General features: G+C 40.4%; 1 protein-coding gene across 4 annotated transcripts in view; it reads right to left on the reverse strand.

Annotated features, from left to right (window-relative positions):
* MTCL3 (MTCL family member 3) overlaps window positions 1-23,295 on the reverse strand; it is a 58,876-nt gene extending 35,581 nt beyond the window's left edge. For all 4 annotated transcript variants that reach the window (XM_081250578.1, XM_081250580.1, XM_081250579.1 and 1 more), the window contains exons 1-4: window positions 22,589-23,295; window positions 19,482-20,692; window positions 18,789-19,013; window positions 16,842-17,000 (exon numbers count right to left, since the gene is read on the reverse strand). In XM_081250578.1, the coding sequence (XP_081106704.1) occupies window positions 16,842-17,000; window positions 18,789-19,013; window positions 19,482-20,597 (1,500 nt within the window). In that variant the 5' untranslated portion in view covers window positions 20,598-20,692; window positions 22,589-23,295. The remainder of the gene's footprint in view (window positions 1-16,841; window positions 17,001-18,788; window positions 19,014-19,481; window positions 20,693-22,588) is intronic.
* Between the last annotated feature and the right edge of the window lie 2,052 nt (window positions 23,296-25,347).

The raw sequence follows: 25,347 nt of genomic DNA on the forward strand, positions 1-25,347 counted from the left end.
GTACCATATTTTAGGCTAAATAAATTTACTTAATTCCTTAATACAATGTTAAAGAATGCACACATATTCACACACATCTTCTTTAGACATGAGAGCAACTTAACAGCTACACATACATTAGTCCCTTTATAAATAATAAATAAGTACCTGGAAGATACATGCATGAATAGAGCATGAGCTATCACCGGAATAGGAAGAAAATACTCCATATATTAAGGAAGTTATGGAAAGTAATCACAAATGAACCAGATTCATTTCCTAATGTATTATTTTTTAAAGAAAATTTACCCTGTTCACCTTGTTATTCTAATTAAAAGAATTTGGGATAACATGACATGAAGCTATCTCTTTCTTCCTATTAAAATATACTTGAAGGCAAAGATTAAAATGTACATGCAGTAAGACTGGAAACTAAGATTAATGGTCAAGCATTTGTCAGAATCTGAGAAAATTTTCCTTCAATGATAGCATCAGTGGAATTCAACAAAGAAATAGTGTATCTCATATGTAGCCTTTACGGTCTGAAACAAAAGAATTGGAGCTGCAAATCAATCAGGACTAGACATCCCTGTTTCTTAAAAGTTAAACACAAATTTGCCATATGACTCAGCAATTCCACTCTTAAGTATATACCCAAGAAAAATGAAAACTTATATTCACCAAGGACTTACACAAGAATATTGTTAAGCATTATTCATAATAGCTCAAATGGGAACAGCCTAAATGTCCACCTACTGATGAGTAGATACATAAAGTGTAGTATCCATGTAATAGAATACTATTCAGCAATAAAAAATGAACTACTGATACACGATATGACACAGATGAGCCTCAAAAACATTATGTTAAGTGAAAGAAGCCAGGCAGAAACACTGTTATGATTTCGTTTATATGAAATGTCTAGAAAAGGGAAGTCAATAGATATAGGAAGTAGATTAGTGGTTGGGGATTAACAGTAAATGGGAATGAGGGATCTTACAGAGGTGATAAAACTGTTCTAACACCGATTTATTGTAATAATTGTACAACTTGGAAAATTTGCTAAAGAAAAAAACATTGAATTGTACAGCTGTAATGGGTTAACTATATCAGGGGTCCCCAATCCCTGGGCCACAGACTGATACAGGTCTGTAGCTTGTTAGGAACCGGGCTGCACAGCAGGAGGTGAGCAGTGGACTAGCGAGCGAAGTTTCATCTGTATTTACAGCCGCTCCCCATCGCTCGCATTACCACCTGAGCTCCACCTCCTGACAGATCAGTGGCGGCATTAGATTCTCATAGGAGCGCGAACCCTACTGTGAACTGTGCATGCGAGGGATCTAGGTTGCACGTTCCTTAAGAGAGTCTAATGCCTGATGATCTGAGATGGAGCTGAGGCAGTGATGCTAGCGCTGGGGAGTGGCTGCCAATACAGATTATCATTAGCAGAGAGGTTTGACTGCACAGAGATCATAATAAGTCAGTTGTTTGCCGACTCATAACAAAGCCCTAACAGTGAGTGGCAAGTGACAATGAAGCTGCATCTTATGGAGTAGACTGGACATAAGCAACACGCTTCGGGTGTCACTGTCTCCCATCACCCCCAGATGGGACCATCTAGTTGCAGGAAAACAAGCTCAGAGCTCCCACTGATTCTGCATTATGATGAGTTATATAATTATTTCATTATATATTACAAAGTAATAATAATAGAAATAAAGTACACAATAAATGTAATGTGCTTGAATCATTCCAAAACCATCCCCCCCTACCCTGGTCCATGGAAAAATTGTCTTCCACGAAACCAGTCCCTGGTGCCAAAAAGGTTGGGGACCGCTGAACTATATGATATATAAAACATACCTCAATAAAGTTATTAAAAAAACCCCAAACAACTAGGCAGCCAACACTTCTACATCCCTATTTTCCCCAACACATGCAAAAATATTGCACAAGCTCTACTTTGCCATGTATCTGGAGAAATGGCCTGGCCCCTTTGCGATCAGCAGCTCTCTGGTTATTAAAACTCCAGAACAAGTAGGAACCAAGTAGGGAAGGAGATAGATAATTAATTGTGCAATGAGTCAAGAGATATACTCTTTCCTTATCCAGGGCATCATGGGTAGAAGCATAGACAGAAAAGCCTTGAGGGCAACTATATTGGGGTTTATTGTTTTTCTTATATTAAAGTAGGCAAAGAACAACTACAAGCTGCTTCAAATGTTTCTAAGATTCAAATTTTCCTCATAGTCAGTGTGCCTGAGTGCTGCAGTAGTAGACTTTCCTATGTTCTTTCAGAATAGGCCAAAAAGATGAATGTCTACTAGCCAACAGAAATTGGGTTGGAGTCGTGCATATCAAGTTGCACCACAGCTTTGGATTTGAGAGCCGGCACCAAGGGGGACTAAGAAAAACTTACACAGTGAGTGTCTTGAGCCAAGATTGAATTTAAAAAGAAAATCTGACGTTCAATGATAACAGTTTCTAAAAAGAAACAAAAATTAGAAAAAGAGACGGAAGTGCATTGGACAAAAACACTTCAATAGGGAAAGGATAGTCTTTTCCACAAATGGTGCTAGGGCAACTGGAACTCCACATGCAAAAAGATGAATTTAGAAACCTAACTCACACCATACACATAAGTTAATTCAAAATTGATCGTAGACCTGAGTGTAATTTCTAAAACTAGGAAACTCTTAGGAAAAAAAAAAACAATAGAATGATTTTCCTGTGGGTTAGGTGAAGATGTCTTAGATGTGACACCAAAAGCACAAGTAATAAAAGAAAAAACATTTATAAATCGGACTTCATCAAAATTTAAAACTTTTGTTGCATTTTAAAAAGCACCATTAAAAAAGTGAAGACAATCCACAGAAGAAAACATTGCAAATCATACATCTGATAAAAGGCTTGTATCCAGAATATATAAAGAGCTTAAATTCGAACTCAAGAATATGTAGACTAACAATCCAATTCAAAATAAACAGAAAACTGAATAGACATTGCACAAAAGATATATGAATGGAAAATAAGCACATGAAAAGATGTTCAGCATTATTGGGGAAACACTAATTTAAACCACAAAGGTATCCCGCTCAACATTCAATAAAATAGCTATAATAAAAAAGGTAGGGGGCTTCCCTGGTGGCGCAGTGGTTGAGAGTCCGCCTGCCGATGCAGGGGACACGGGTTCGTGCCCCGGTTCGGGAGGGTCCCACATGCTGTGGAGCGGCTGGGCCCGTGAGCCATGGCCGCTGAGCCTGGCGTCCGGAGCCTGTGCTCCACAAGGGGAGAGGCCACAACAGTGAGAGGCCCACATACAGCCAAAAAAAAAAAAAAAAAAAAAAAAGGTAGGTAATAAGTGTTGACAAGGATGTTGATAAATTGGAACCCTCCTCCATTGCTGGTGAGAATGTAAAGTGGTTGGTACAGCCACTTTGAAAAGAAGTTTGGCAGTTTCTTTAAAAAGTTAAACATAAATACATCGTATGACCCATAAATTCTACTCTTAGATATCTACTTAAAGATATTGAAACACAGGTCCACACAAAAACTTATATGTGAAGGCTCATAGCAGCATTATTAATAAAAATGGAAAAAAATCCAATGTCCATCAACTAATGAATGGGTAAACAATGTGATGTATACATATCTATATATATATACACACACACACACAATTGAGTATTATTTGGAAATAAAAAGGAATGAAGTATTGATACATACTACAACAAGAATCAAGCTCAAAAACATTAGGCTAATTTGCAGCAACATGGATGGACCTAGAGATTAGCATACTATGTGAAGTAAGTCAGAAAGACAAAGACAAATGCCATATGATATCACTTATATGTGGAATATAAAATATGACACAAATGAACTATTTAAGAAACAGAAACACACTTAGGGTTACCAAAGAGAAAAGGGGTGGGGGAGGGATAAATTAGGAGTTTGGGATTAGCAGATACAAACTACTATAGATAAACAACAAGGTCCTACTGTATTGCACAGGGAACTATATTCAGTATCCTGTAATAAACCAGAATGGAAAGGAATATGTATATATATGTATAACTGAATCACTTTGCTGTACAGCAGAAACTAACACATTGTAAATAAACTATACTTTAATAAAAAATAAAACAAAACAAATCAAAACATTAGGCTAAGTGAAAGGAGCCAGATGCAAAAGGCCACATATGGTATGATTACAATTATATGAAATATTCAGAAAATACAAAGCTATAGATGTAGAAAACATATTAGTGCTCGACTGAGGTCAGGGGTGAGAAGAGAAGGTGACTGCAAATGGCCACTAGGAATCTCTGTGCAGTGATAGAAATGTTCAAAAACTGATTATGGAGATGGTTGCACAATTCTGCACATTTATGAAAAAACATTAAATTGTACACTTAAAACAAGCGAATTTATGATATGTAAATTACACCTTAATAAAGCTGTTAAAATAAAATGTATTGGGTCAATTTTAAACAACTATTCAGGGAATTCCCTGGCGGTCCAGTGGTTAAGACTCAGTGTTTTCACTGCTGTGGGCCTGGGTTCCATCCCTGGTGGGGAACTAAGATCCTGGAAGCCACGTGGCACAGTCAAAAATAAAGAAAGAAAGAAAAGAAAAGAAAAGAAAAAGTTCACATAAAAAGAAAGGAAAAAAACAAAAAAAGGCCTGAATATTATTTTGAAATAATTTTCAAAGTACAGAAAGCAGCTTTGAAAACTGCTTAATATGATAATAAATTCTTAATAATCTTACTCTTAATAAGATAATAAATATGGCCTCTATGAACTAAAAATAGAACGTCATAGAAGAGATTAATCTCTGAAACAGGGAGCTGTTGGGAATAAGAAAATTCACAAAGGACACTAAAATTCAATGCAAAAATTAAATTTTGCACTGGAATCTTTAAAGAGCATGACGGACATAGCAATTAACTCAGTGATATTAAGAACAAACTTGAGAAATCGTCCAACACAGGTGAAAAGGATAAAAAAGGTGAAAGGATGAGAAAAATATGTATAAGAAGTACAAAGTGAAGAAAATCCTAGGGAAAAAATAGAGCATATGTGATTATCAAGCCTAGACTACAAGAAAGTTCCTCTGAGATAATTAATAAATAGATGTTAATTTTCCAATTAAAGGGTCTATACATTTTGGGTATATTACAAAGACCATCACCTAGATATGCCCTGGTAGTGTTTTTAAACTGGTTATTCTCCTTCAGCTATCCAGATTCATTCTTGCCCCTTCTCTGCCCTGCTCTGTACTTTGAGAAGTTGACCTTTGCAGACTGTTTTACCCAGGCTCCCTCCTCTATCAATTACCTTCTATTTGGGTTTGGCCAATTGAAGGCACTGGCAGAAATGCTGAGGGATAGGGGGCAGGAAGAGAGAGAGTTCAGGGGCATTCTCCTTGCTCCCTCACTTTTTTCAACACCACATCTTAGTAGTAGCTAAGACCCCTCCAGATGACAGCTCCCACTAGGTGGATCCTCTCCACAGTTCCAGTTTTCACTGGCTCCTGTAACACCATTTCCTCAGCAATGTCCTCATTTCTAGAGGTATTGATGGCTTCCAAGTGTTGTTGCTAGTCTTCTCTGAATGCCTCACCAGCTCAAATTAAGAGTTTGTTCCCTTAATCCTACCTGCACCACTGTGAGTAATCCTATTCATTTGAGCCATCTAGGGTGAATTTTACTTCCTACTGAAGGACACTGATTTATACAAAGGGTAAAGAAAAATATCCATAAACATGCAGAGAGAAAATAATTTGATATACAAAGGACTCAAAGTCAGACCAATCACACGCTTCTCCACTGCAAAACAAATGCCAGAAGCTAATGGAAAAAAATATATGATATGAGAAGAAAAAATTTTGACTCAAAAATTTCATTCTGCGTTCCTATGTGAAGTCAACCAAATGCTAACTGGTTGTATTAAAGCTGTTTGCTATGTATTAAAAAAAAAAACAACAAAAAACCCCTCAAAGTTAACACTAGTAGAATTAAAAATATCTTTAAAATATCTTTAAAACTTTTTAAAAATTTATCTTCTGAATCACTGTAGAACATAATTATTCTAATTTAGCCTTATCTCTAAGTAAATGAATTTGATAATTGCATTTTATCCTTGAAGGACAATACTTTCCATATAACAGATCCTCCTAAATACAAACAGATGGCTACCGTTTCATAAAGTTCTATGAAAACCCTTTCTTCCATGTGCAAGGAGGCAGTGGATATAATCAGATACCAACATATTAGTTACTCATTATGCACTTGAATGCAATAATCAGTTGGGCTGTCTAATTATTTCTACTATTACTCAAGGCTCTTGGCCAATGTAAGAATGTTTACTTTGTGAATGAAAGAAAAAATAATGTACTTAATTTTATTTACCACTTTGATTGATTGGCTAGACAAATTAGAAATAACTGAGCTAGCCAGAAGATGAATATAGAACACTTTGAATTTTTAATTTTAAGTGCTTCTGAGTTGTCATGCTGAATATAGATGGCTCCATTAAGTAAAATATATAAGTATAAAATGGAAAATGTCAGGAGAGCAGCTAAATGACATCTTTAAATGTCATCTTCAAATGTCATTTACCATCTGGATAAAGATCACTTTAACTGACCCTGAAATGTAAAAATGGAATCAGAACAGACATCAAATAAGTGACTGTATTTCCATTAAAATGCAATCAAGTATAAAATATTCAATATATGACTGAATTTTAAATTTGGAAAATACTTCCTAATATACAGTGAAATTGCTTGTTATATTTACTCAAACGTAACACAAGTATTGGAAAACAGAGAAACCAAGTAAATTCTAATTTTGGGAGCTAAAGCTGGGCTCTTCTGACAGCAATCATGTCTTCTGAAACACTGCTTCTCTTGCCTGTGCATTTATTGATAGTTTTTGTATGTATAACGGTGTGTGTGTGTGAATTAAATGAAATATGGTTATTAAATGCAGAGAGCACAGAATTTAGCTGTGGAGTCAACAAAAGCTACAAAACAATCTAAAGTATCTTGTGCTTGAATACAAGAGCCCTCTCCTCCGTGCTAAGATGTTTCTTTTTAAAAAGAATGTTTATAGGGCAGCAAAGGTAGGAGAGAAACATTTATCCAGACAAATTAGTGCTGTTAGCCCCTTTGATGGATGCAGGGGCAGACAGTGCAGCCTCATTGTAAGCACGTCCCCAAAACCATTGCAAATGTGAGCTAATGGATGGTGAAGCAGCAAGGACTAAGGACATGCCCCATGCCTCATATCTTAGGACAGACAGAAGTTAGAATGGTTCCATAGTGAAGCTAGATGTAAGGGGGAACTTCAGAAAGTAGCAGACATTCATGGGAAAAGAGAAAGCAAAAGTGTTTCAAAGGCCTATATAAAAGAACAAGCGCCCTAGGTAGATCTAAAGTTTCAACCTCATGGACTTAAAATTTCTTTCTAGGAGTTGTCTTAATCAGCTAATCTAGAGCTATGTGATAATAATAATATTATTATCACATATTATATTATTATACTAACAACAACAAAATCGGATGTCTATATCATACCTTACAGTTTTTCAAGCACTTTCACCCATGTTACCTCCTGTTATCCTTGTGAATAGACTGGATAGGGAAAATCTTTATTTTCCTTTAAGAGGTGATTAAATTGAGAATCAACCATTAAATAACCTATCTGAAGTAACACAGGTATAAAATCTGTAAAAGGAAGAGCCAGGAGCAACAGACCTGAAAACATTTTTCTAGCTTTATGTTCTCAGTTGTTTTGGGTTTTTTTTCCTCCAAAGATTCCCTTTTTGTGAGATAAAATAGATTTTTCCTATAGACACACCTTGGAAGTATTCTCTCAAAGCCTGCCCAGAGCAATCCTTAAATGTGTGCTACAGGTACAGAACTTAAAGATTCTAGGAGTACTGAGGTCCCTACCGAGGGCAGGTCATGTGTGGGTCAGGAAGAGGACGGAAGGGGCAGCCTGAGTCCCTGCAGTGAGGCCAAGCTGGCTAGTGGAGACCATGGGCTTGGAGGCAGATGGACTAGTGTGGACCTGGCCTGCTTTCTGAGCATTGAGTGTTCAGCTCTAAAATGAAACTATTAACAACACGATACATAAAGTGACTGGCTTATAATTAGTACTCAACACTGGTAGCTATTGAACAACTGCAGCCCTGGGGTAATTTTCCACATCTCCCCAGCCAAATTAACTGCTGAATTGACTGTCCCAAACATTGAAAATTTAAAGCAAATTTAGATAGTTTTGGGGAGTGAAAGGATCTGCAGCCTTCTCCCATTCTCTAAACATGCAGTTCACACTTTCTCACCAAAGAACACAGAAGTTAAACTGCAGAACTGATACCCAGGATATCAGAGCTGCCCTCTTGTTTTTGAACTCCCGTCCTCATTCCCCCTCCCAAGAAGCCTATGAGATCTTGTTTCGGGGAAGAGTTGCTGCTTCTGGAGAATAACTGGGGTTTGCAAGAAGCAAGGTAGAAGCGTGGAAATTTCTAGGAGACAGCAAAATCTCAAGAGACCTCTAATTCTGGAAGTGGGGTGAGGCTGGAGTTAGTCATCTTCTTCCTTCTCATCATATTTGTACAGCCTCAGCACCATGGAAAGAGCCCTGATTCTGAGTCACATTTTTTGTTCTCTCTGCAAAATAGGGCCTGAAACACCTCTCCTAATTTCCATTCGCTCTCTCATTCCAAATTATTTATTGTTTGTCAAATTTTGTCAACAACTTCCAGTTGTTGTGGATACAATGATGAATAAGACAGACTTGGTCCTTAACCTCAGGGAATTTACACTCTAGTGAAGGAAAATGTTCTAGACAAATTAAATATGAAATTGAAGTTGTTATAATATTACAGAATGTATGGTCTAACTGACTACAAGCCAGGCACTGAACTGGATGCTGAAGGTGCCACAGTGATCAAAATAGGTAGGGCCCTGTCTTCAGTGTTCACCACACTGAGACAGTGAACATCAAAGTATTCAGTACTCAGTATTCAGTATTCAGCAAATACTTTGCTGTCAAATACAACCTCTACAAGGTTGTCTTTTCTATCAGAAAGTAATTAACTTTCTGATAGGAAAGACTACTACTCTCATGGCGACATTAACTGTTATTCCCTTATACACACTATACACATACTCAGTAAATGTTTGTTTAAAAATATTTGCTAAATTAAAGTCAGATCAAAGTCTTGGGATTTTAGCCTCATGGAAAAGGCGGAGACAGAGAGTAGATGCTATTTTCTGCCACTGCTAGAGGCAGGGCCGTTCTCAGGAGGCCAAGGGTGGCCATGGGTAGAGGGCAGTGGTAGAGAACAGTGTTGACAATTACTGCCCCAAAGCCTAAAAGCACCACAGGGACAAGTTAGGTCACAACTACACCCCTGAGTAAGGAAGGGACTAGGTTGTTTAATGGGGGCTGGCTCTACATGAGGTTTTTGTATGTCACACACACAACAAAGGCCAAAGGACCTCAAAAGATTCTTATTATGCTCTTGGAAACATAAAGACTTTCACCTTCCAAAAACATCGGAGAAGTCTCATATTATTTTAATAATAGCTAAAGACAAATGTTTGGATGTTTAACTGATGATCAGCACTCATTAACTTGTGCCACACACCATAGAGTGAGAACCTGGCAGCCTTCCGGGGGCAGATTTCACTGCAGAGAATTATACGTTTAAAGAACTCACCCCAGAGACTTTCTGCACAACTTAGAATGTCTAGGTACCATCATTCAATACTCTGGTTTATTTCTTATTGGAAAAGATGGTGAATTCTTTGGTCATCATGATGTCTTATTGGCCTCCTGGGTTGGAGAACTAAGACTACATACAAAGTGGGGCTCAGATTATTCAGAAAGCTTCACTTATTCTCAGCCCTGCACATCGGGTCTTCAGTTCTGATTTCTACACTAAACCAGGTCCTTGAATGCTGAATAGTAGTAACAACCAGAGAGTGTTGTCGGTCTTGGTCTCTGTGGTTGAAAACCCTTCAGCAGAGCCCTCAGTGAGTGCAAACTCTCAGTTTAATGCAACATTCTGATATCTGTGTGTGTGTGTGTGTGTATACACTGCCCAGTGTATATATTCTGCCCAGTGTATATATTCCACTACAGCGGAAGCGCAGAGTCTTAACCACTGGACCACCAGGGAAATCCCCTGATATCTGTATATCTGTAGCCTCCATGGTATCCATATGGCCACATTCTAGCAGATAATAAATTACTGTTCAATAAATACCTGTTGATTGAATATACAAAAAATTACAGTAATAATATAATAGTAGTGATATGAAGTGGCATCCTGACTATGAATAGAACTTTCAGGAAGCACAGAGATGGATAACTGATAATGTTGAAAATGACATTTTCATAGAGACCTTTGAGAGCATTCAGTTTAATTTCTGCATTTATGGATAAAGAAACTGAGGCCTAAAAATTTCACATTATTTGCTCAACATAACAGGGAATGAGAGGTGAGACTTCAAAGCCAGTTTCTAGACTCCATGACATATGTGATTTTTAATAAGTCACCCTCAAATTCACAGCTAATGACAAAGTGTCTTCACTTTATTTTCTACAAAATTTAAATTCCTAATTTATTAAGTGTATAGGTGAGAACTGACAATTTTTACAAAGGCTCATCCATCCATTGGTTGTTTTCCATCATCACATAAAATCTGTTTATAATTGTCACATTCTGCTGTACTATAATTGATTTTCTTCATGGTTATTCTGGAGACCTCTCATGAAACCTGGTGTTACCTCCATATTAGGTCACAGCTAGGTAAGAATTTCATTCAATATTTCTCTCCCTGACTTGACTGCTACTAAACTTAGATTAACAGTGTACATCCCCTGGACTAAGTTTTCCTTCATGTTCCCAGAATTCTTCTGTGACCAAAGTTTTAAACCCTTATTTCAATGGTTATGATTTACCAAGAACCATTTCAAACCCCTTTTTAAAGCAGGTTGGATAGAGAAGTCAGAGAAGTAAACCACTCTTCAATAACTACGTGGTAACATGCTTCCATGAAGATACCGCAACACAGGTCAGCTGCTCAGCTTTCAGGGGCAAATCACTCAAAGTTTGGCCTAAAGCCCCAGGTCCTCTGTTAAACTGGCAGAGTCCAGGGTGAGAGACTTAGCTCCCATGGATATGGTTTATCAGCAAGTGCAACAACCATTTCAAAATACATTTATCATTTATTAAACAAGTTCTATGAAGCCATGGGAACTGCATGTGTACTCAATGGGAGGTGCTTAGTCCATTATTGTAAGAATACATCATTTGTACAGTGCCTTACTGTTTCAAGAATATAAAGTTTGAAATTCCAGCCAAGAAAAGAACTGAAATCTGATCCATTGTACAGGGTGTGTAATGCTGATGTGTACTTTTATATAAAACAAAACCCAGAAATTTGAGGTTTATAATAAAAAAATCAATATTTTTCACAAAATAAGCCACCAACAGGGATTTTCTGATCTGTGTACTACTTCACTTTTACTGGGAACTCGGCATCAGGGTAAAAGAAAAGTGCCATTTACCCAAATGAGTCTTGGGATTCACTTCAAAGTGCATATAATTGCATATGTAATTTCGTTTAAAAAATCCAATAAGGTTTATAATTCCAAAATCAATATATCTTTAAAAATCCAACAATTGGTAACCTGGAAGACAAGCTTTTCCATGCTTACCTGGCACATTATTCGTTGCTTTTAATTTAGTTTCTTTTATTTCTGCCTATGTTATTCAACAAACCACTGCCTCTGAGAAGATGTGACTAAAGTCATAGTGTTTAATTGATGCATTTCAAAATATTTATGGTAATTTCATCAAAAATATCAATGATTACTGTTCCATTTTTCAAATTATAAGTTAACTAACAGAACCAGGGGGAAATACTTGAATGCCAAAGAAATTCCCCATTTAAACTGTGTTTTGGGCTGCTGCTTTGCTGATTTATCACTCAGTATTTCTTTTTGCACTTAAACATGCCCTATCAAAACCAAGTATGGTTACAATCAGCTCTTTATTTTATATAAGAAAATAAGTAGGTAGTTGTAAACAGTCAGGACAAGCATTTGTTTATTAAAGTGTTCTGCCTGTACAGAGAGTCTGAGTAAACAGATGTATTCTCTATGTACTCCATAAATTATTTTTTAAAAAAAACAGAGGCATTACTGTTGAAATTTATAGTACTAATTATTTTTGTGTTCTAGAATGAAAGTTCATTGTAATAGATAGGATATATTAACCAAGTGCACAGAAAATAGAAGTCCCAAGATAGATGGTGCTATTGCAGTAGGCCAGTTAACAGCCCCCTAGAGCAAAGGCCAATAAAAGCTAAGAAAATTATTTTCTGTTAAGAGTCTTGGGTTGGGATGAGGGATGAGACAACACAAAGAGATTCTGAACTGAAAAAGATCTAACAAACAGTTATCATCATCATCATCTCAGTTACTGCTACTCTTTTTTCCTTTTCCATCTTTAAAGATCCTCTGTTGGTTCATTCTTTTCTCAAATACTGTCAGCAGTGCTTCTCCAAGTACCAGACTTTAAAGGTGACATGAGAAGATGCCTTTCTCCTGAAGAGCACAGGGCTTTCAAAGCTTTGAAAATAAAGGCTGTTCCCACAGCAGTAGGACTTCAGAAAGGGAAGGGATCCTCAATTAACTGTAGCAGAGATTCACGCCTCATAGAACCTCCTCCATACTGTATATAGCCTACTCTATATTCTCACTACGTGTGCATGAACCCATCCTGGCATTCAAAGAGCTAGTTGTAGTTTCCATAAAATAACATTTACAAAAACCTCTGTCTCACTGATTGTTTGTGATGCTGAAAGACAGAAAAGCATTTTCCCCAGGTTACATAAAGGTAAAGGCATTTTTCTACTGCAAGAAAGCATAATGCCAGTAGTAATCAATGTTTTGTAAGTGGGATGAGAATGCCACTAAGATTCTAAGGCAGCATCCTAAGAGATCCCTCTTGTTTACAGGTGGCAGAACATCAGCTGTTCAACACAAGCAATGAGTAGTAGTAGAGTCAACTAATTATCTCCATCCTGCCTCTACTCAACTCTCTTTCCCCCAGTACCGACTCCCTACTCTCAGGGGGAGAAGATAAGCAGATGGCTGTGAGCAGGTGCACAGGACCTTGTGCAACCAGCCCTGAGAGCAATTGGTCAACACCCTTGAAGCCAGTTAAACTCTTAGAAAATGGTTTCCAAACTCCAGCAGATGACCTACTGTTCCCAGTTGTGCTGTTCTACATCTATATGACTCCATATAAGAAACTAAAATCTGCGAGTTGGAGGATTGCTTCTCTCTAGTATATTCTATTGGGCATTTTATGATTTTACTCCATAACTAGTGCATTTTCTTCATAATGGAAAGCTTGGCCTGGTTCTGTTTTCTCCACTGGTAGAATGCCTCAAAGTGATAAAAGTTGTGTGGTTAACACTCACCAAAGAGTTGAATATGTTTTCATTTTACAAACAAGAAAGCAGATGATTAACTGAAGTTGTTGCAGTTAGATGGGGACAAGTCAGGCTTCAAACTCACAACCTCTACCACACAAAGTAAGCCAGTTATGATTGCAATTCCGTTTTTATATTTATTTTTTTGGAGGATAACAAAATCACCATTACAAAAATCTTAATTTCAATGAAACACTTCTGATTTCTAAACTATTTTTAAACTACTTTTTGTTTCTGACACTTTTCTGAACACTATGAAGGTCAACCTCTAGTGAATGATTATGGAACTTTTCTGCCAGAATATATTTCATTTTCTCTTTATTGTACCATTTAGAATCCTTCAGATATTTAACTTCTGCTTTCTCTCCCTTCTTCTCTATTTCCATTTCTTTCCCCTATCACCACTCATCTACTCAAACTGTGAATGCTATTTTAGAGCCCATTTTAAAACTAAAAGGTCACTTTAAAAGCCAATGTCCTGCATACCTGCTCCTAAATTTTTTACACTTTTATTGTTGTAGTCTCTAATTAGGGATTGGAGTTTGGCTTTTATAAGTCCAAGGAGGATGAGAATTTCTTCTTTGGCATGAACATATACCCACATTGCCTAATGCAGCAAGAGTATCTTCCTAATTCAGAGTTAGAACCCTGATGCAGGAAACAGTTATAAGAAAAAGTGTGGAAAACAAATGGAAATGCATTTTTACAATGATTCTCCTGAGGACATCCCCAGATTCCAGTCATTTTTTTCTGGTAGCCAGATTATCTTGGCTTTTATTTTAAGATGGGAAAAGTCTCATCTCTCTGGCTAATGGACAGCCAGTCTACAAGAATTTCCCCCTTTTCTGGACACAGGATGAAAATCAGAAAGCTCTTATGTCATTCTTAAATCCAACTTTCCAGATATCCACTTGAAAAACATTGATATAATGCCAAATCACGAGGCATTTTTTATCCCTTATAATCAGTGAAGTTTGTTTTGGCTTGAATATTTTTAATTGGATAAACAAAGAGTATGGAAGAAGGCAAGTGAGGTCTGAATATGGAATGGAGCCTTATGGAACTGACAATGAGCTTTCTTTTTGCTTGTCCATAAGAAGGTATTTAAGAGCTATTCTTATAGGTTGAATTGTGCCCCTGCCCCAATTTACATGTTGAAGTCCTAACACCAAGCAAGTACCTCAGAATGTGACCTTATTTGGCGATAGGGTCTTTACTGAGACAATCAAGCTACAATAAAGCCATTACAGTGGGTCCTAATCTAATTTGGTGTCTTACAAGAAGGGGAAATTTGGTCATAGACAGCTATGGGGAGAATGTTATGTGAGTGTGAAGATGTATATATATAAGCCAAGGAGAGAGGCCTGGAATAGATCCTTCCTTCACAGCCCTCAGAAGAAACCAACCCTGCCAACACCTTGATTTTGGACTTTTAGCCTCCAGAACTGTGAGAAAATAAACTTCTATTGTTTAAGCCACTCAGTTTGTCGTACTTTCTTATGACAGCCCCACCAAATAACAGCTACCTACTTAATTTTTTCAAACTTTCAATTTTTCACAAACTTCAACTGTACATTATTATTGAAGAAACCTATCCTTATATGTATATTAATTTAATATTTGATCTCTCAACTTTAGAATAAAATCTATGCTGTTCTTTAATGGTAATGTCCTGGACTTCATGATAAAAGTCATGATAGCTGCAAGAGGTGTGGAGATTCATTGAAAATAACATTTTATAACTGAATACACTGAGGCAAGCAGAAGTTAAAGGACTTTTAAGTCACCCGATTAGTTACTGGTGAAGATAGTCCCACGGCTCCCAGTCGCCATGTTTTTCTGCTGTAGCACACAGCCACCCTTAGGTATTAGCTATCAGAACAATGATTTTTTTTTTTTTTTTTTTGGCGGTACGTGGGCCTCTCACTGTTGTGGCGTCTTCCGTTGCGGAGCACAGGCTCCGGATGCGCAGGCTCAGCGGCCATGGCTCACGGGCCTAGCTGCTCCGCAGCATGTGGGATCTTCCTGGACCAGGGCACGAACCCGTGTCCCCTGCATCGGCAGGCAGACTCCCAACCACTGCGCCACCAGGGAAGCCCCAGTACAATGATTTTGCCCTAATCTGTCATGTTAAAAATGTTTAAATTCAGGATAATATAAGAATAAGTGGAAACTTAGATCACAGAACAGTTTACCCCACTGAAACAATGTTCTACAAATTCCTGCCACACATTCTTAATTGACAACTGATATTTTCACTGTTACACGGTAGTTATATTTTTATACCATTTCGAGATAAACACAGCAGTGGAACGTGCCAATATCTCAGTTAGTCTATGGGAAGATTAGGATTTTCATTTAAATTCTGCATATTTAAGCAGAGGAAGTATTCAGAGGACCACGTGTGTATTTGCTAATTCTCAATAATGGTTTTTACAAGTTGTACTGTACATTTTCAGGCAGTTTTCAAGGAAGAATATTATTTTAATTCAAACTGTTACTTATCACAAAGCTATTTTTTTTAAACATCTTTATTGGAGTATAACTGCTCTACAATGGTGTGTTAGTTCTAATTATTTCTTGATACATCTTTCTGTTTCTTTTATTCTCATTATTTTCTTGGATACTGATTTTGTGCTTTGAGAAGATTCAGGGGAAACATGGTAGGAATCTTCTAATAGCTGATGTGGAAGAGAACTCTGACTCTTGTACCCGAAAGGGTAGGACTGAGATGAATTTATTAAAGTTACAAGTAGATAGATTTCAACTCAAAACAAAGAAAACCTTAAACAGAGCTATGCTGTGATAAAATTGGCTGCTGGAGGTGATCTTAAGGGCTAGTCACTGGTGAAGTTCTAAATATTAGACCATTTGGGGCTTTGTTATAAGGAGGAACCAAGCAATGATTAGATTCGATTGAATGGCCTTTATGGTCTTTTTCATCCTAAAAGTCTGTGCTTCTATGAACTCAGTAGTAATCTCACAGGATTAGCGCTTCCCCTCAACTAACAGAAGGCTTATTCCTTCATACTCCTGATATCCTGTGTGTTTGGTATAGCTGTGTAATTTATTTAATTAACATCCATTTAGATATCACACACGAAACAACCGTCACAGCTCATATATGTCAAGTCAGAGGTATGGTGGAGGCCAGAATTTCTTCTTTGCTACTTATTTATTAGTATGAAATCATGTATCTGTTACTATATTGGGTGAGAAAAACAAACTGTCCTATAATCATAAAAAATTGAATTATTTTAACAGTCATATTAGTCTTTGGTACTCTCTATGAAGAGCTAAATATATATAGCACGCCATGAGATAACTGATTACTAACCTCCTTCATTTTTTCCAGTTCATTCTGCAGAGCTTGCTTTGCTATCTCAACTTCTATAAGCTGTTGCCTCAGTTTCTCATTTTCATCTTCTGTTGTTGTTCGCTTTTCTTCCACATTTTCCAATTCATGGTGAAGTCTCACAGATACATCCTTTGCTACCTAAATTAAAGTGTTTTTAACAATAAAATGTAATTAAAGACAATACAATAAATGGGCTAAAATTATATTAAAAGTACTAGAACCAATATGTATATAGTGTCTACCATATGCCAGGCATCATTCCAGATGCATTACATATAAGCCATTTCACTTACATAAACCATTTAACTCTCTCAACAATCCCATGAAATAGATCCTATTATTATTCCTGTTTTATAGATGAGGAAAACTGAGTCTCATGGAGGTAAAGTAATATGTTCAAGGTGACACAGCTAACAAGTGGCCAGGTAGTCTGGCTCTCCACTCTGTTCCCCTAATGTCTACATGACATCATGGTTATAAATGTTCAATTGTGTTTTATCATGTGTAGAGATTTCACAAGTCTCTAATTCCACAACAAAACTATGAGGTAGATGCCTCCATTATCACTTATTTTAAAGACTAGAAAATAAAATATTCCCAGGTAGGGTCTGGGGCTTGAATTTTGATCCTATCATTCCAGGTGCTTAGTTTTAAGAAATATTTTAGTCTTTGAGACTTTTGTTTGTTTGTTTAAATCAGTGTGTGCATTTTTGCCTCCTGTTTTAAGATTACCTCAGAAATTTTAGGGTTTGGAAGAAAAGTGGGGCAGTCTGGTGCTGTAGCTCAGGACACAGGCTGTGGTTTTGGACTGGGTGGGGAGCCAGCCTGACCAACTACTAGCCAAGTTCCAGGGCTAGGGGCTGGGCACTTAACTTCCGTAAAAGGTTAATCGTGGGCACCTGTAAAATGATGCTATTCATAATCCCTTCCTTACAGGTTTTTTTCCTTGAGAGCTAAATGAAATAATAATATGAGTAACAATGGTTGCCACAGTGCCTGGTGCCTAGTCAACACTCAACAAATGTCAGAAATGATACAACGGCTTTCATAAAATGTTTTCCCATGGCTTTCTTTAAAAAAAAAAAAAAGATAATTACACTCGGCTTTTGAATCTTCATGAAATTAATACAATTAAAATTATATTTCGTTTGCTGTCCCAGACCATGAAGATAACATCTGATTTGCGTTGTCAGTGAATCTGCCTACAGTGAAACCGAACGAACAGACCACACCTATCTAAAAAACGCACTTCAAAGTTGAAATTTCTCCACTGGGGGAGACTCTGAAGAAGCAATCTCACTAAGAACATGGTTCTTTCATTTAGCGCACTCACCCTTTACTTTTCCAAAAGGGACCACAAGCTGGACAGTTTTCCTTTCTAGGAGTTATCTAAGTGGTAATTACAGAAAGGAAGGAGTTCTGGAAGAAGGCGTTGGGGACGGGGGCGGCTTTCAGAGAGAAATCTTAACTCTAATATCTTCCCAGTGCTGTTCCTATTCTGGGCTTCAACTCCACTAAAGGAGTCTTCACCGCGCTGCTCCAGAGGGCCTGACTCCATCTGGCCTGCGCTTGGAGGACAGTCTCTGGAAGTCAGATCAAGGCCTGAGCTCTGCCACGCCGTTTCCGCCGCGGAAGGAGGCGCCCTCCTTCCACCACCTCTGTAAACGTCACCGTGGCTCCCAGAAGAGCCCGAAGAGCACGCTCTCTGCAAGACCCTCCCCCCACACAGGACTCTTCAGACCCACCTGTCCGTTCTTCCTCTTCCCTTTCCGGGACCTTGACATTCTGTGATTGGCGCTGCGAAACTCCGTGTCCCTAGAGTTCTTTGCCAAACACCACTGAAGGCCTTTCAACGCAAAGCGCCCTTGACCGGAGTCCCCACCCACCGCCCCTGCCGCGCGCCCCCCGGGCCCCGGCGCCTCAGACCTTAAGGTCCTGCTCCAGGCTGCGCAACAGCTCCCCGTCGATTTCCCCGGTCTGCGCGTAGCGGAGCCTTTTGCGCTCGGCTTTGCGGAGGCGGTACTGCAGGATCCGGCAGTTTTTGTTGGCTCTCTCCAACTCGTGGCGCATTTCCTGCAGTTGACAGGCATCCTCCTCGAAGAAAGTGTCCCTCATCTCGTCCATCTCGGTCCTCAGTTCATCGATCTCGTTCTGAGGCGGTGACAGGCCGCGGGTCAAAATTAGCTTCGCCTCCCACCCCTCGGACATACACCGTCTACACCCCATCCCAGCTCCAAATTCTCAGCTTTACTGCTCCCTCTCCATGAGACAGGAATGACCCGGAGCTGAATGAACGAGAAGAAACTAGGAAAAAACGGGCCTTCTTTAGGCCTTCCCTCGCTCTCCTACTCCAGCTCTGTCCGTGAAAAAGTGAGCCAAACCATAATAATCGGAGAAACGAAGGCCCAGATTTGGATCTCAATAAAAACCTAACGCTGCTGATCGCAAGCCCTTTTAGATCCGGAAAGGGCCTAGGGACCCCCTCCCCTCATTTCCTGTTCCCCTCCCTCTTGAAGGCTCCCTAACAGGTTAGCAGCCTCTCACTCCCGCCGGGACACGCCCTAATGCTCCGAGGCCCACACCTTCCCTCCTCAAACCCGTCCCCCCCACCCTCCTCACCTTGAGAGTCTCGTTTTCCTCCCGCAGCTTCTCCATCTCCTCCTGCATTTCCTCCTGCTCCTGGAGCTGCTGCGGGTGCGGCTGCGACGAAGGGGGCGCCGCTGCCTGCATGCCGCCGCCGCCGCCGCTCGCGCTGCCCTCTGCGCCCTGTTGGGGGCCCTCTGCTGCCGCCGCCGCCATTGGGGAGGTGGGAGGGAGTGCGAGGGGCTCACAAATGGCAGGGGCGCCAGCGACCGGAGAGCTGCGGTTGCTGCCGCCGCCGCCGTTCTTAGAGTGCATCTGAGCCGCGGCCGCCGCCGCCGCCGCCGCCGCCCGCTCTTTCTTGAGATGGAACTGGATGAGCTCAGACTGCAGACATCCTTCCTTCCAGTAGCTCCCTCCGCCACCGCTGCCAGGCCCCACAACGCCAATCCCGGAGTTTCTGCTGCCGGAGCCTGGGGTTTTGCCCGCAGAGGAGGTGGATGGCGAGGAGGAGGGCCCCTCCGCGCCGCTGCCGCCCCTCGGCTGAGCGCGTACGCTTTTCCCTCGCCAGCCCCTGGGCGGCGGCGGCGGCGGTTGCGGAGCGCCCCCCTCCCTTTCCCCAGAGCCGCTGCCGGCTCCTCCTCCTTCCCCACCCCCTCCTCCTCCTTCTCCGAGCGGAGGGGGTTCCCCGAGTTTAGAGGACGCGGGCTCTAGCTCCCGGGGCGGCTCCTCCGACGCGCCAGGCCTCCTGACACCCACCGGGGCCAGGGTCGCCACAGGGGCCGCTTCAGCACCAGCCAAGGACTGGACAGCTCCCGGCGCGGCCCCCTTGGGCGCCAGGGGCGCGGCCTTCTCCGCCCCTCCTCCGCTTCCTCGGGAGCTGGCCGGAGGCGCCGTGCGGCTCCCGGTCTTGTTGCCCTGCTGCTGCTGCAGCTGCTGCTGTCGAATAGAATTGAGTTTAGTGCCAGCCCCTACCGGGGACCGGGTGGCCGCGGTGGTCTGTCGGACCGAATTGTCCCTCGGTCTAGCGGGTGACTGAGCACGCTGCTGCTTTCTGCTGCTGCCCTCCGGGTGCAAGCGAGCCTCAGTGGCAGCTGTGGCGGCAGAAGCTGCGGCTGTGGCAGGGGCAGCGCCCCCCGTCGGTGGCTGACTCATTGCGGTCTAGGAAGAATCTATCAGAGGCGATTTACAATAGTCTATCACCAGATCACTCTCTTCCCTCCTCACTGCCAGCAACCTTCCTTTCTAATCTGGGACAGAAACAAAAGAAGGAAAGCACACAGCGTGTCTGCATTGTTACAGAGCAAAGAGTGATTTTCCGTAACAAGAGAAGCCCTAGAAAATGAGATTTGGACGGCGCTTAATAGAAGACTAGACTTTAGAACTAGGATGTAGAATCGTCAATTCTCATTTTGCCCACGGAGGCGCTATCTCCATCTCACGCCACCTCAGTAAAATGAAGATCTGAAAGCTGCTGAACCTCCCATTCTCACGGTAGCAGGTTATGGCAAGGATGGAGTCAGAAAGGAATTGATGGGGAGTTTTTTGCTTGTTTGTTTGTTTGTTTAAGAAGATAAGTTCAAGAAGCTTCAGAAGGAAAATAAGTCCAAATGCTAGGACTGTCAATACGCTGATTTTTCAGCTTTGGTTTCCTCACTATCAAATCTGCGTTTCAAAGCCTAATTTCATGGAGAAAGTTTTAATTGATATTCCCAAGTGTCAATTAGATGAAAAGGGTTATGAAAGGGTTTTCCTTAGAGAACACTTGTTATGGATGAATGATACTTTTCTCAAACAGCTCTAGCCCTTAATGTTGCACTTTGTGAGAGAAATACACTCAATTTCCTTTAGACTAGAACTAAAAGAAAATATAAATGAATGACTTTAAGCCAACTTCAGTTTCAAGAAAATATGGCATTAAAAATCATCTATGTGGTTTAGTCATTAGCAGCGCTGAAGGGATTTTTCTTTTTCTTTTACTTTATTTATTTTTTAGTTTTGAGAAATAAATTAAAAATCGTTTGGAAATATTTATTGGTGGCTCTGCACAATTTCTTAAATTACAGGTGATAACTTTTTCTACACTTATCTAAATTTCATTGTTCTTGTGAATTGCTTTAGTTTTAAGTGTAATTGCTAAACAGAAAGTATTTTCATTATTAAGGCAAAGGTGTACTTTTAAAGTGCCCAGTCCTTTCCATGAAGCCAAATTCTAAGACACACCCTGCACCCAAGAACGCTGGCGCATCCTCACTCACGGTGGTTAAGATCAACTTCTGTTTTGTATTTTTTCCAAAATAAATCCATCACTGGCTTTTAAAATCTGGAAAATAGCAACTCAAAACCCATTGCCTCCTGGTTTTTTCTCCCTAGTGATCCAGCTGCTTAGTCAGCTAGTCAGTTAGGTGCCTTTTCCTTAGAAATATAATTTCTCTCTTAAGGGCATGACTGAAAAGGGCATGACTAGGCAGAAAGTTCTGCTTAAAAAAAAATCCTATTAGGGGAGGAGATACTTGCTAGTTACTTTACTAGCATTAGTCCTGTTATTGTCTAAGTATCATAGCTTAGTCAATGTGTAGTAATCCCTCATTTTATAAAGAAATATTACTGGAAGACTCCTCCACCTCCCTTTCTCTTTCTGGTATCTCCTTCCAACTCAATTTGGAAAATAATAGTGAACAAAGAAGACATGGGGAGGGGGAGGGAGGAGTCATCCATCAACTTATTTTCTACATGTTCTCCCAGAGCAACATGCTCCTAGAATATCTGGTCTAGTTCATTGGCAGGTCACACTAACCGGGATCACCCAAATAAGTTATATTGCCAATGCAAACTTATTTTTGTTTTGAATTAGGCAGAACCACTCTGAAGCTGAGAGCCACCAGAGAACGCTTAATTCGCCCCCCATACAGTTCTACCGCCGGAGGAAAGCTCGAGTTCCAGGAACTCGGCTCCCACAATCAAAGGTACCTGGCTGCTGTCACGTGGTTCTCACAAAGTACCAGGATGCTGTGTCTCTTTGAGGCTTCTCCTATGAAATTCGCCAACCCAGCAACCCCAGCACGGCCTAAACCAACAATTTTAAACTCAAGTTTTATCTGCCCATTCACCCTCCCCATCCCTTTAGAAAATCCAGAACTGCTCACTTCTTGGCAGAGGCGATGTTTTGAAGCTGGAGCAAATCAACAGCGCTTTCCTTCTGATCTTCCGGGGACCTCAGGGTTCTTACTGTGTCTTTTCGGAGGCGAGGAGAGTTTAACTTCTTAGTTTTATATATGCGACTATCTGGCTGAGCACTTTTGACTTTGGACCGGTTCGCCCCAGCTCCACACCCGCTCTGTTTCTCCAAACAATGGCGTTAACGTGGAGGCTCAGCGGCCGGAAGAGCGGATTACTCCTTGGCGGCCCGCGGCTGGGCTGGAGTTGCGGCTCTGAGCAGGCGAACACGCAAGGTACCAAGCCGTGCCAGACGCTCCCCGGGAAGTGCACTGATATTCGTGAGCTGGCCTCACCGGACTGGGCAGGGGAGGGGGCGGGATTGCAAGGGAGGACTGCGTAGAAGTAACCAAAGAGAGGCTACTTTCAAAAGGGAAGAGAAGAAGGCGGAGTGCGGAGACGGAGGGGCGGGCGGCAAGAAGACAAAAAGGCCAGAGCCACGCCCGCGATGGAAGACCGGTAGCCAGGCTCACAGTCCTCGCTGCACTCGCATACCCCTTACTCGGCGGAAGATTTCCAAACCGCTCGAAATCGGATGCACTGGCTTTCCTCAAAGCTTTGTCCTGGACCGCGTCAATCGCCGTCAATTATTTACTTGAGTTTTTCGCAGGGAGGCGGATTCCAACAGCCTTCCGAGCTTGACTGACGTCTCCTGATGCAGTGGCAAGGCGCTGGCGGGCGCCTGCTGGGAGTTCTCTTTGTTCGCTCTCTTTAATTCTCAGTCGAGCTCCCCACGCGGTGCGCCTTCCCCACCCCCAGCCCGGGCGGAGTCTTCAGACGTCCTTTCCACGGGTAGATAAATGGTTGCCAGACTAACGGTCCCACAGACAAAGGGTTCTTGTCATGCCACGACTAGTTTAGTACAAACCGAATAAATACCGGTTTACAGCGATCCTTTACAGTTGGGTTTGCCTTCGGTACATTTTCTTCTCTCCTTTATTAAGTTCCAGTTTCCACTGTGAATACAAGGAACAATTACTAGGATCCATAATCTTTATAGTAGTGCATGCGGGTAACAGGAATCATCTAATGTATTTATTATAAGATAGGCATTTAAAGGAAATTCGGGGAAAAAAAGGAATTCAGAATATGTGCCTTTACGATGTACAAGAATCCATACTGCTTCACAGTAATAGTATTTTTAAATGACCGGAAAATTCTCTTTTCCCTTCTAGTTTTGTTTATTTTTATTTTTTGGTGGTGATGGGAGGGGGAGTGGTGTGGAGGGAAGTGTGAAGTTCTCCTTACCTTTAAGAATTCCTTGGTGAACTTGAAGATAAGAATGAAAATAAACACTGTTTTAGAAAGGGTATTTTATTTATTTTAAATTTCTCGTACATTAATACTGTGGTTTTGTATGTAAAATGAGGTCAGTATCTTGAATAATGTTTTATATTAATATGAATTTTAGTGTAACAGATTTTATTTTCCAAGTGTAATATCTTGCATTAAAAATGAAATAACACAATTTAGGAGTGTTTTGCATACAAACAATATCATTACAGCAAAATAAAAAGATGTTCAAGCCCTGGTGATTAGTATCTCCAGCAATATATACGACAAATATAGCAGCAGGACAAAATCATTCAAGTACTTATCTGCTCCCAAATAGTTAAATGCCTAGCTTATGCCTGGCACTGTCCAAGGTCCTGGGTATGCAAAGATAAGAAATAGTTCCTGTCTGGGAAGGCTTAAGCATATTGATGAGAATTGGGATAATTTCCATATAATCCTTTAAATACTTTTGGAAAGTGGAAATGTGATGTCTGTGACTCTATAATGAATAGCTCAGACTTTGACTAGCATACCAAAAATACAGAGAAAAAGGCAAAGTAAAATGTAATCACAATTTACTTGGAATTTATGCTAAATAATAAATTGTCATTACGTACTCAAATTTGAGTTGCGATTTCCTTAAGAAATACTAAGATTCATTTAACCAAAATGTATAAAATATTTTTCAGGTTAATCTTTACAAATCAAATAATATTATAAACATAGTCTGTGGACAGAAAACCTACCTGGTCCTGCTTCTTTAAGAACTTGTACTCTGTTCAGGCATCTATGCTTCAATTTTTCCTAAGGCAGTATTATTTATTTCAATGCAATTAGTAACTTTAAGTCTAATAAAAATCAAGAATTCATTATCATGCATTCTTAAGCACATTATCATGTGCTTAGGTGTGTCATTTTATAATATAGTATTATGCAATTTCAAGGTTTAAAACTTTTTAATAATAAAGATTAAGTATGAGCAATATTTAGGATGCTTCTTTACTCATGTAAATATGCCATAAGAAGAACTTTTGAATTGGAAATTTATCTTATTTATTTTATTTGCTAGTTAAAATTATATTTCTCCAATTAAGCAAGCACCAAAGATGATTATTCAAAGATTTTTTGTCAGGGGCTTCCCTGGTGGCGCAGTGGTTGAGAGTCCGCCTGCCGATGTAGGGGACACTGGTTCGTGCCCTGGTCCGGGAAGATTCCACATACCGCGGAGGGGCTGGGCCCGTGAGCCATGGCCACTGAGCCTGCGCGTCCGGAGCCCGTGCTCCGCAACGGGAGAGGCCACAACAGTGAGAGGCCCGCGTACCGCAAAAAAAAAAAAAATGTTTACTGTGTTTCAGAAGCAGACTGGCCAACTGACCTTTTAATGTGTGTAATAATAAATCATCCACTCTGTAGC

Source organism: Mesoplodon bidens, assembly GCF_964165515.1.
Source record: "Mesoplodon bidens genome assembly, chromosome: 12".
NCBI classification, from domain to species: Eukaryota; Metazoa; Chordata; class Mammalia; order Artiodactyla; family Ziphiidae; genus Mesoplodon; species Mesoplodon bidens.